The sequence below is a fragment of the Callionymus lyra genome, chromosome 9 (genome assembly GCF_982586985.1).
Source record: "Callionymus lyra chromosome 9, fCalLyr1.hap1.1, whole genome shotgun sequence".
Taxonomy (NCBI): Eukaryota; Metazoa; Chordata; class Actinopteri; order Syngnathiformes; family Callionymidae; genus Callionymus; species Callionymus lyra.
The window spans coordinates 17900194-17913568 of record NC_141826.1 but is presented as its reverse complement, the minus strand read 5'-3'; the positions used below and the strand labels follow the sequence as shown (position 1 = coordinate 17913568).

General features: G+C 37.2%; 1 protein-coding gene across 1 annotated transcript; it reads left to right on the top strand.

Annotated features, from left to right (window-relative positions):
• Nucleotides 1–31: 31 nt before the first annotated feature.
• Nucleotides 32–12378, top strand: spmap2l (sperm microtubule associated protein 2 like). Its single transcript, XM_087798645.1, has 6 exons — nt 32–47; nt 115–145; nt 2471–2527; nt 9284–9425; nt 10172–10306; nt 10389–12378. Exons 1-6 carry the CDS (start codon nt 32–34, stop codon nt 10512–10514), a joined length of 507 nt encoding a protein of 168 aa, XP_087654771.1. The 3' UTR covers nt 10515–12378.
• The last annotated feature ends 997 nt before the right edge of the window (nt 12379–13375 follow it).

The following is a 13375-nucleotide window of genomic DNA, read 5'->3' as shown; positions in this document are numbered from 1 at the left end:
CACATGCAGGTGTCACGGTCCGTCGGGCGAGATGTCATCGAGACACGGTGAGTTGAGCCTTCACTGCTTTTATTGTCTTTCTACACTTGACATTTTTTCTTTGTTCTGTTACAGGAGATCAGGCCAGATTTGAACCTTCGAAGAGGTGAGTTAAATTTAATATATGTCGTCATTTGATAATGTTTGCGATTCATTTTCTTTTAACAAATCAGACATTAAGACAGATCTTGTCTTTTATTGTACATTATTACTCCTGTCCTGTCTGTTCTGATGACAATAAAAGCATTTATATATAGCTATATATATATATATATATATATATATATATATATATTTCTTTTTTTTCCCCATATAGATTCTATTTTGTTGTAGTCATTAATGTTATGACTTTTGTTGCCGACATTTTACATCATATTATGATAAAAAACAGTAAAAGTTCATCGTATAGAGAATGTTTTTATTGACAGATTTTCACTAGTTTACACGTTGTTGTTTTTTAATAAACGTAACTTAAGCAAATGTATTTTAGTGTCAAGAGCCACAAGCTAACTTTCACACATTTCAGACAGTAATAATCAATAATGCAGATTGTTTTTCTTTCTGTCCGGTAACCAATACCTTACGGACCTTGACCGGTCCCCTAACCGCATGTTGGGGAGTAAATAACTGGTAGAAACTCAATTTGTTTTTTAAATATTTCTAACCATTCTACAGTAAAAATGAATCCAGGTTGCCTTTACAGAATTTAAATCCTAAAAGGGTTAAATACATGTTATTAGAATTTGAAGAAAAGACAATTAAAAGCTTAATTAAGACAGATCTTGTCTTTTATTGTTCATTATTACTCCTGTCCTGTCTGTTCTGATGACAATAAAAGCATTTGTATATAGCTATATATATATATATATATATATATATTTCTTTTTTTTTCCCCATATAGATTCTATTTTGTTGTAGTCATTAATGTTATGACTTTTGTTGCCGACATTTCACATCATATTATGATAAAAAACAGTAAAAGTTCATCGTAAAGAGAATGTTTTTATTGACAGATTTTCACTAGTTTACACGTTGTTGTTTTTTAATAAACGTAACTTAAGCAAATGTATTTTAGTGTCAAGAGCCACAAGCTAACTTTCACACATTTCAGACAGTAATAATCAATAATGCAGATTGTTTTTCTTTCTGTCCGGTCACCAATACCTTACGGACCTTGACCGGTCCCCTAACCGCATGTTGGGGAGTAAATAACTGGTAGAAACTCAATTTGTTTTTTAAATATTTCTAACCATTCTACAGTAAAAATGAATCCAGGTTGCCTTTACAGAATTTAAATCCTAAAAGGGTTAAATACATGTTATTAGAATTTGAAGAAAAGACAATTAAAAGCTTAATGTTTGTTAATATTATTAACTGATGTTTTTCATGACATTTGTCAAACTCCAGTCACTCACTTGGCTGCTGTCATCTGATGACATCAATACCTTATTTTAAGCTTTAAAATTAATTTGACTAAAAAAAACAAACATTTAAATCAACGGAAAGAAGAAATTTGTGAATGTGATTCAGATCCATCAACAATATCAACATAAAATAAAAACAATACATCAGTGACAGTCATGTTTGCTGCCTGCAAGATTTTAAATTTGATGTGGAAATTGAAATTAATAGTAAAAAGTCATGTTTCGTGTTTAAAGCAGAAGTCATTTTAATTCCATGAATCCACTGAAGACGCAAATCTTCCAAAATTGACTGAAAAAGTTTGATAAAAAATCAACATGGAAAAGAAATTGTAGTACACTTGACAGGCCTGCAGGTGGCACTGTGGTGCATCTGCAGCAATCGCAGTAGAAGAGGGCGATACATAGCACAAGAATTCTGGGAGTCATCAAGAGAAATATTACATTTTTTGGTTTTTATTATTATTAGAATGTATGTATTTAATGTAATATTAATATCAGTATTATATTTAATGTAAGTCAAATTATTTGAAATTGGTTTATAGTTCTTAAGTCTATATTTTATTACTTAGTAATCTGTTATTAAAAGACTAAAGAGACGTCATTGTTTGTAAAAAAGAATGTTTTAAAATGAGGTGAAAGTATTATTTTCACTTAATAAGTTACAGCTTCATTGACTTAAATACTCAATGTGACATTAAGAGATTTTAAAATAACTTTTTTAAAAGTATGTTTTGCAGTATTTCCTTGTTTAAACAAACGTAAAAGTTGATTTTAAACACGACAATTCTTCTGGATGTGAGCGGCTCCGCAGAGTTCTAAGCTCTAGAATAGAAAGCGCTCCAGGTGTCACCGCAGACTCCAGACCAGCTCCGTGAGCGACCTGGATTCTAGAAGCCGTGAGACGAGGAGGGAAAAGAAAAGTCTGGAAGACGTTGTTTTTTTTAATGCATTTTAATTTTGCGGTTTTAGAATCTAATCCGTGCGTGTTTTATTTCTTCTCCCGGCAGAATCCTGGAGCTGGCTCGGCACAAAACCTCAAAGGCGGTCTGGGCCACGACTCCCTGGTGAGCGACTGCTGCTTTCCTTCAATATCCCTCCTCAGCCCCGAGTACAAGCGCTGGATTTGGACTTAAGTCCACTTGTGTAGAGAGAGTGTCTGTCGGCACCGATGGCTTCGGTTCAGGGTTCTGAGAAGTCTTTGTACTGTTGAGTAACAGTAGCTTCTTAGTTTGAAACATACGTTGAAGGAAAGTAGAAACTGACGTGAAAGCATTTAACTTTTGGACAACTTATTTATGTGCTTTAACCCTTGAGTTTTCTCTGGGTCAAGGTGACCCGGAGGCCTGAAAACAAATATATCTTTAGTATCCCTTGTGTTATCTCATGGTCAAGGTGACCCGGAGGCCTGAAAACAAATATATTTTTAGTATCCCTTGTGTTATCTCATGGTCAAGGTGACCTGAGGGCCTGAAAATAAATGTGTTCGAGGTATCCCTTGTGTTATCTCAGGGTCAAGGTGACCCGAAGGCCCGAAAACAAATGGGTTCAAGGTATCCCTTGTGTTATCTCAAGGTCAAGGGGACCCGGAGGCCAGAAAAACTTTTTTTTTTGGTATCCCTTGTGTTGTCTCAGGGTTAAGTGGACCCGAAGGCCCGAAAACAAATGCGTTCGAGGTATCCCTTGTGTTATCTCAAGGTCAAAGTGACCTGAGGGCCCGAAAACAAATGTCTTTTTTCGTATCCCTTGTGTTATCTCATGGTCAAGGTGACCTGAGGGCCTGAAAACAAAGTATTTGAGGTGTCCCTTGAGTTGTCTCTGGGTCAAGCTGACCCGAGGGCCCGAAAACAAATGTGTTTGTGGTATCCCTTGTTTTATCTCTGGGTCAAGGTGAACGTCCTCTGTGACTTCGGGTCACCTTGACTCACAGACAACACAAGAGTTAATGTAGGATAAACTTATTTTGTCTCATTGAAAATCACCAAAAAGAATGATTAGTTTCAGTTAAAAAACTCCTGGACACAGACTTGTCAACAAGTTAATGTTTTAAAAGTTTGTTCTTGTAAATGTGTCAAATAGATTATTCATGTTTGCAGGTGACCTTTACTCAATTGTAATTCTTAAATGGTTAAATACAGTAAATGGTTTTTTTTAAAACATAATTTCAAGCAAAGAGAATAAGAAGCTGAAAGCCTGGACTGGATCCAGAGTTTATACGATATAAAAAAAATAAAAGAGCTGCACACGGAAACACTCAGAGCTCTTTGGCTCTTAGTCAACGCTGCAGGAAATGATGCAGAATAAAAGATTTTCTCTCCATCTTCTTCCACTTTTCAATGAACGTGAGTCGTTACTGAGGCCCGGTGATGTACGCAAGATAATAACACGTAATAACTACAAATAATAAAGTAAAAATACTCATTAGGGGTTGGAATTGGCAAGAATCTGCAATGCAACCATATGATATATAGTGATACTGTAGTAACAAGTATATATGTGTAGTATTTTCCAGTACTTGCAGAATTTACAGACCACATGACTCTTGACGAAGTTGTAACTGCTTTCATTTGTTTTGAAACCAAAATATGTCCAAACATAAGCTTTAAGATGCTGCTGCTGGAGTCGACTGTATCCTCTCGTCCTCAGCGATCGCCGGGATTTCAATGTACCCTTAGCTGCGGAGGACGTTATGACTGCTGCCATCTAGCGGCCAGAACTTTAGTTGCGACACAAAAAAGACCTATTTCATGTGACACACACTTTACTAAAATAAAATACAAACATGAAACAACTATAATAACAATGACATTTGAATATAAATATATAATAATTGATACTGTTTAAAATATAAATAAATGTAGCTATTATTACTATCTCACTTATTATTATTATCTCCTCGAGGGGAGGTAACAATAACCTCAAAAAGTTTAAATAAAACAAACTCAAAATCCTCGGCGCTCACTGTTTCCTTCCTTCAGCTCTGCGATGATGAACTCCAGATGTGGAGGTTGAACAGTTCAGGCGCTGGAAACATGAGCTCTAAACATCTGATGATTGGCTTTAAAGAAAAAAAAAAACCTCTCCTTCTGTCCGCCAGCGATCCGATCTGGCCCGTGTCCGGCGCCGCGCTCCGAGCCGTGCCCAGCGCCCGGACCCGGCAGCTGGCTCGCCACCGCTGGGGGCGCCGCAGGTGAGAGGCTCGTGCATCATGGATGAGGCTGTGAGTCCTGGTCCTGTTAGTTAATGAGGTCTGGGAGGCAGCGAGAGTGGAGTCGAGGACGAGAGCCAAGAGCTTTTTAGATGTGATCGGAGACGTCAGCATCAGTCAGCGTTAAAGCCAAATACACTGATGTGTCAGACTCGTTTATTGACGGGGAAAACATCAACAACAAGAGAAGAAGCTTCAGCACAAAAATCATTGTTTTTCAAAACTTCTCACTTTGAGATAAGACAGACTTAAGTGAAGAGTTTAATGTGAAACGAAAAAGTTGGAGAGTAATATTTAAAGCCATCCAAATAAGAGTCAATCAAAATAATATTTTCCTTAAGGAGAAAAACATCTATTTAACAGGAAAAAAAAGTGAATTATTTACATTAAATGATTAGTAACTGACACATTTTTTTACTCACTAAAAGAAAAAAGTAACACTTGATAAAACTGAGAGAGAAGAAGAACATTTACATTGAAACTTATAAAAAAAATGTGTTTGTTTTTTTATTGGAATTTCTTAAACTTGGTAAATAGAAATTAACTTTAAATATCTATGTATGTGTTTTTGTAAAATGATAATTGAATTAAGATAATTTAGAAAAATAAGGTGAAAAAAGTAGATTAATTCTAGTTTGTATAGAGAAAAAATAAAAAAAATTACACAAATGAAAAAAATGTTGGAGGAAGGAAATCAAACTCAACCAGAGACAAAAAGAAAGTTGAGGAAAAGTTGGAGAAAATAAAATTAACATTAAAAAAAGTTAACCCTAAAAAAACTATTTAAATTGCAATATAATTGCTTTTTGGGGAAAATAAAATAAATAGTGTTAATTCAAATGTCAAAGCAAAATAGAACAATAGTTTGGTGAAAATGATCAAATAAAATGTTTAGACGTTCAGAAAACGTATAACAATTTCAGGGAATCAAGAGAATTTTTAAGGGAAAAAAAGAACAAAATTTCAATTTGTACAAAAAGTATTTAATCCCCTTATTTGTGATTAGATTGAGAAAAAAAATCTCCCTCACTGGACAAAAACCAATTAAAAGAAAACTTGTGACTCAAGTTCGAAAAATTAGACTAAATCGTTTTTGGCAGAGTTTCTCGACCTCGTTTGGAAGTTTCCGTTGCAGGAGTTTGACTCTGAAAACTTCTCACTCACTCGTTTATTCTCGTCCACCTGCAGACATTCTTCTCACACACTTGTAACGGACGTGCTAATGGTTCTCACTTCCCTGCAGAGAGGAGGACGAGGAGGGGGAGGAAGAGGAGGATGAGGAGGATGAGGAGGGCGAGGAGAGGTTCTTCAGGAAGAGCCGGCATCCTTCCTCTGCTGCGTCTCAACATGAACTCATTGTTCGCTTGTCGACAGCAAGAACCCGAAGCTCCAAGGAAGTGAGGTAGAAGTTTTTAGAGCCTGAAACACTGAGAGTCAGTTCTGTGTCCTGAGGGATTTAAAATGTACATTTTTATGATATCATTTATCATCTTTTGTGTTTTACTTGTATGTATTAATGCATTTAACTATAAGTACAACACAAATGTATAAATAAAAAATATAAGGTAAAACTTTATTGATCCCTCAGGAGGTCTCCTTCGGGAAATTGTTTTTTACCAATAGCCAGCAATTTTCATAAACAATAAAAAATAATACATAAAAAATAAAATAAGAAGAAGAACATAAAGAGAAGAACAAGATGACACAATCTAAGTATAAAGATAAAGACAAAGAACATAGGTCAAAGAAAAACAACAAAGACAAAGGATACAAAGACTAACGTAGAACAGAACATCCAGATACTCTCACTCCACTCCTGCCCCGAACTCAGAATTGTACAATTTAATAGCCCGAGGGATGAATGAGTCCCTGAGTCTATTTGTTTTGCACCTGGGTAGGAGCATTCGTGCTTCATCTGCTTCTCTGCTCACTGATGACTGATCATCCATGATGGACAGTAGTTTGTTCAATGATCTCCTCTCAGCAACTGTCACCAGTGAGTCCAGCTTCATTCCAACCACAGAGCCAGCCCTCCTGATCAACCTGTCCAACCTGTTGACACTCCTCTTGGACACATTTCCACCCCAACACACCACAGCATAGAACAGGACACTGGCCACCACAGACTGGTAGAACATGCAGAGGAGCTTCTTGCAGATGTTAAATGATCGAAGCCTCCTCAGAAAGTACAGTCTACTCTGAACGTTCTTATATACATGGTCTGTGTTGCAGGACCAGTCCAGTTTACTGTCCATCCACACACCGAGGTACTTATAGTTGTCAACTATCTCCACCTCGTCACCTCTGATGGACCCTGGACGTGGCTTTGTCCTGGACCTCCCGAAGTCCAAGACCAGCTCCTTGGTCTTTGAGGTGTTCAGCTGCAAGTGGTTCCTCTCACTCCAGTCCACAAAGTCACTCATCAGACTCCTATACTCGTCTTCGCTGTTGTCCCTGATGCATCCAACATAGCAGTGTCGTCAGCATACTTCTGGACGAGACTCGGCTCTGAGTTGTAGCAAAAGTCTGAAGTGTAGATGGTGAAGAGGAGAGGGGCCAGTACTGTCCCCTGAGGTGCTCCTGTACTGCACACCACAGTGTCAGACTTGATGTCCTTCAGCCTGACGTACTGTGGTCGATCAGTAAGATAGTCCTTAATCCAGGAGACCAGACCAGGGTCCACATGCATCCGTGTCAGTTTGTCCTGCAGCAGAGTGGGTTGGATAGTGTTGAAGGCACTAGAAAAGTCCAGGAACAGGATTCTCACTGAACCGCTTCCTTTATCCAAGTGGGAGTAGGTCCGATGCAGGAGGTGAAGGATGGCATCTTCCACACCAACTGCTGGCTGGTAGGCAAACTGCAGGGGGTCTTGCGCGTGCTGGACTTGTGGCCTGAGATGTTTGAGGACCAGCCGCTCCAGTGTCTTCATCAGCTGCGAAGTCAGTGCCACCGGTCTGTAATCGTTCAGCTCGCTCGGTCTGATCTTTTTAGGGACTGGAACGATACAGGAAGTCTTCCACAGAGTTGGTACTTTCCCCAGCCGTAGACTGAGGTTGAAGACATGCTGGAGTGGCTCAGCTAGTTCAGCAGCGGAGGTCTTTAGCAGTCAGGCAGACACCTTATCAGGACCAGCAGCCTTCCCTGGACGAATCCTCCGAAGTACATCCTGTACCTGGAGTGAGGTGAAGCTGGGAAGTGGTTGTGTGGAGCTGGGGGGGGGGCACAAGAAGGTGGGGCAGGTCCTGAGGCGGGCAGCAGTGAGGGTGAGGTGACCTGCTCAACCCTGTTGAAAAAGTTGTTCAGTCCATTTGCCTCCTCCACCGTGTCCACTGCAGTCAGAGAGGCCTTGGTCTTGTGTCCAGTGATGTGAATATATTTCAGAATATTTCTTCTTAAATAAATGTTGGGGAAAAATAACAATAAGCAAATGTTAAAATAATTTGACATGCATTTGAAATGTTAAAGTCAAAATTCATAAATAATAACACAATTTTAAAATGAACAGGAATTAAAACGAGTATTAAAATATAAAAAATGAGGCTAATAAAACAAAATTGTTCTGCTATAAAATACAATTTTTATTTATTTTTAATGTATTATTTTTATACTAAATTAATCATTTGTTGTGATGGAACAAGAAATAACGTGAACGATGTACGTGCTATAACAAATTTGTGATGATTACTTGAATAAAGAATATCTGTAGATAAATAACATATAAATAAAACAATTATTATAATAGAAAAAACAACAACGAAAGGTATTATTTTTTTTTTTATATTTAAAAAAAATTAAATAAATTGATGATAATTATAAACTATAGAAATAAACGGGAAATTCAAATTGGGATCAATAAATGTAAATTAATAATATGTCGTGATGGAACAAGAAATAATGTGACAAATGTATTCACTATAAAAAAAAAATGGGATAATCGAATAAAAATATCAGTAGTTAAACAACAACAAAAGAAATATTATAATATTTAAAAGAAAATAAGGGGGGAAAAAACCCTATGGGATAAAATGTTATAAAAATTAAAATAAAACATATATACAGGATATTTAACTAGTTAAGATGTATGTCTTAAAGCAAAAACGGATAATTCATTGAATAAAAAATATCCGTAGATTCATGGAACTATTATTATGATACAAAATAAATCGGGAAAAACGATAATAAAGAGAAAATCTAAAGAAGACGTTAAATTCTAACACAACAAAGTGACTTGATCAAAGAAAAAAAAATAATTAATAAACAAATTGTAAAATTAATTAATTGACCTTAAATGCCTTAAAATAATGTAGGGTTCAGTTTATTGTGTTCTAAATAACTGGTGTGTATGTGAAGTAGAAGTTGCTTTTAGTTGGAGTCGCTTCAGCAGCTCGTCGTGCGTCTTGACTCGAGAAATATGTGAAGGAATTCGATGCGAGTCCGAAGCGTGAGACACAAATCAAACTGCTCGGCATGCGAAGGCTGGAGTCCAACACTAACGTCTCCGTCTGTTGCTGCCGCAGACAGTCGAGCTCTTTGTCTCGACGCTTCCTCCGAGACACAACTTTGTGCGTCTGCACAGAAAAACATCTTCAGCCTTTCCGTGTTTGTCGTCGCTCAGGTCTCTTCACACGTCTCTCTGCGAGACACGCTGTCCCATCTGGCACGTGGACCCCAGAACCAGGAGCGCCCCCGTCTCCCCCAGACTGGTCCAGCTCTCCAGGCCCAAACAGAACCACCCGGACTTCCGGGCGAACAGACAGGTCGGGAAAACCTGAACAATAGTTTTAGAAACGTGTTCAGATTTATTTGAATTCAAATTTAAAATAAACAAATAAAATAGTATCTTGTGATGAAACAAGAAATAATGCAAAAAAAAAATGATGATGTATTGAATAAAAGTATAAATACCTGTACATAAATAGGAAAATAAAGTATTATAATAAAAAAATAATAATAATAATTATGAGGGTATAATGTTATTCCTGTAAGGTAATAAATACACATAAATATATAACATATTATATTTTATTGATTAAAAAAACATGTTTATTGGGTACATTTTTTTGAATTAAATCATTATAAATTAATATAATATATAAAGCTATATTGTTATTGTTAAAGATAACAATCTTACGGATAAAAAAACAACATATTTATTGAGTAAAAATTGTTTAATTTAATAATTTTTAATCAGAATAAAAAAAACTAAACCATACAATTTTTTGGTGAAAAAAGTGCACGTGAAATCCACCAATTCCCATAATTTAACTGATGTCATATAATTATAATTACTAAACTTGGAAAATCTACCACTTTTAAACGTATAGAAAAAAAAGAAACATAAGCATAAAAAGACATGGTTGATTTTGCGTATCAATGTATTTAACGTTGGAATTATGTGATCAATAATAGTCAAGAAATCAACAAAGTAAATTAAAGACAATCATTTCATTTTAATAACATAATTTAATCCGTAATTGTAGTTGAACTTTTGTTTTTCTTTCAGAGTTCTCGATCGTTTGTTTCCTCTGCGTCCAAAAGCGCCGAAGCGTCTCAGCGACTCCTTCGCCTCTCGCTGCCTCGACTGAAGAAGAGCGACATCTGCTGCGAGCTGGGTCGACCCGAGGAGCCCATCTGGAGAGTGAGGAGACTTTTGGTGCCATAGCTACTGACCACTGCAGCCTGGGAAATCCACCTTCTGACGCCGAACGTGTCGTCGACAGGTTTCCGACTCGGCCAAGAGAGCGCACGCGAGTCCTCGGGTACGATTCCTGGCGACGCCCAAGCAGCTCTGCAAAGACTACATCCCTCCTCGACACTCGGACTGGACCCGGCGTGACTGGCCCTGAGCTCGTGAGTCAATCCTTTTTTTGCGGGGAAATTGATAAACCAACGTAGCCACAAGCTATATTAGAGTTTTTGCAGCTGATATTTCAAAATAAGAGCATCCAAACATGGCAGTTGAAAGAGTTAAACTTACTTTGGTTAAACCTTGTCAAATGCCTGAGCGACTCCATCTGTAGTCACAAGGTTTGCGTCTCACGCGTGAACCCTGGTCTTCTGGATAAACGTAATATAATAAAGAACTTAAAGAGTTCACGAGTTATTAGTTGTGTAAGAAAATATCAATACACTTAAATATCGCACCATTTTAATTCAAAATCAATATTTAAAAGGACTGTATTGATTTACTTTTTGATTTTTATGACCTATATTTATCATATTTTTTTAATAAAATAAAATAATTTTATCTACAATTAACACGCAAATATTCACGATGTTCATTTTGTGTTGCTATTACATTTACGGTCGCTAGATGGCAGCAGTCATTACGTCCTCCGTAGCTAAAGCAACAACGGATTTCTGTGGTATCCTGGGCGATGACTGAGGACGAGAGGATACAGTCTTGGGGCATATTTTGGTTTCAAAACAAATGAAAGCAGTCACGACTTCGTCAAGAGTCATGTGGTCTGTAAATTCTGCAACACCAGAGTCAAGTACTCGACAATACTACAACTATATCCTCGTTACTACAGTATCACAATATATCGTATCGTTGACCCTGTATCGTGATACTTATCGTCATATTCTTGCCAATACACTCTCCTAAGTTCTATCATGTCTATATTTATGGACATGATATAATATTTCTCTCCTCATTTCAAAATTAAATATCCATTAGTTTCTTGTAATGTAGCCATTAGCATGACATTGAAGCTAACAAGCTACATTTTCAACAAGACTATTTATATCGTGTTGATGTGTGTGTGTGTGCGTCTGCTGACTGCTTCACATGTTCCTTCGCACGTCCGACACGTGCTTCCCACACCACGTTTCTCGCCGGCTACCAAGTGTGTGTCGACGCCCGTTGTCGTCGTTTCCCTGCAGCACAAAGTCGTCACCTGATGCTGCTGTGGTTTCAAACTGCTGCTACACACTCTGCAGCTTCCGCAGCAACCGTCCAGACAAAAAGTGCTACAACAACAACAACAACACAATTCAGAAACAAAACTAAAAAACAATTAAAGGGAAAATACTTTGTGTTCCTCGGAATGTCGCGGTCCACACCCCGGCCACCTCACACTCGCAGCCCATAGTCGACTTGTTGTGTAACTCATGATGTTGCTCAACCTGAACCATGACATCATCGGAAACCTTCCAACAGTCCGGTGTGAGAAAAAAACGGTTGACAGAGGAAGTCACATGACCAGCGTCCACGCTGGAAACAGAACCCGGGATTCTTAGCTGCCTCGCCTGGTCGTCATGGCGTCCCACAAAAACAAGACTTCATTCAAATGCTGCCCACACACACTCGTCAGCCAGAAACACACACACACACACGACTGGAAGTCTTCTGACCTCTGACCCCGACCAACACAAACTCCAGTGATGGTCGTCAAATATTGTCAGATTAAGTTAAGATTTTAGATTTAAGTTTTGATCAATGTGGTTTTTATTCTTTCATTTTATTACAAATTCTACTATTTTAATATTTATTTTTTATCTCTTTTTAATACACCTGGGAAAAAAAATGATTTAAGTTAAAAAATATTTTCTTATTGAATTGATATTAGTTTCTCCATAATCATTTTCCTCTAGTTTAATTGTCTAAACTCCAGAGTTGGTGTTTTTTGTTAAGTATTTAGTATTTATTACCATAAAAAATACAATATTTGATTTGATTTGGAATATTTTTGGGCAACAGTTGGTCGTTCATTTTGCCTAAAATAAAAAAGTCTGTAAGAATGTGTGTGTCTGTAGGCTTGTGTGTGTCTGTACTTGTGTGTGTGTGTGTGCCTATAAGCGTGTTTGTGTGTCTGTAGGTGTTTGTCTGTGTGTGTGCCTGTAGGTGTGTGTAAGTCTCTAGGTGTGTCTGTAGGTGTGTGTGCTTGTAGATGTGTAAGTAAGTAGTGTGTCTGTCTTTGTGTGTGTGTGTCTATAAAGTATGTATGTGTGTGTGTGTGTGTGTCTATAAAGTATGTATGTGTGTGTGTCTGTAAAGTATGTGTGTGTGAGTTTGTATGTGCATGTGTGTGTGACCTGCTAGGATGTGATTCACTGTAATTCAAGGGAAATCTGAATGACATGAATTGATGATGTCATTTCCTGTGAAGTCAAAAATATACAGTAAGTCGGTTAAAAAAAGGTCTGGTTCTGTGGAGTCTGTGTCAGAGAAGAGATGAAAAAACTTCCCTCCGGCACACGGGAGGTGTTTGTGTGTCTGTGCAGCTTCACAGAAGCCAATAAAAGCAGCAGCAGCAGAAAAACATCAGACTTGACGCTCAGTGGAACGACTGGTTGGACGACTTGTTCACGAGATGTAGATGTAGATGTAGATGTAGATGTAAAAGTAGAACAAACATCCTTCCTCCTCCTGGCTCTACCCTGGGCCTCCTCCCACTTGAAGCATTTGTTGTTTGAAAAGTTTTGATCTTGGATGTGTATTTTTATTTTACATTTCCGTCTAAAAAACATATTATACATATTAAAAGAATATTCAACTTTAGTTGCGATTCTAACAATAATTAAAATTAAATTAACCTCCATTCACTTTATTTCCTGAATAATTTGATCATAATTTTCACCTTTTTTAAATATTTAAATATATTTATATAAATAAATATAATAAAAGTATTTGTCAGCAATTATGAGGAGAAAAAATATAACTTATTGACACACATATTAAAATTATTTTAGAAATAAAACAAGT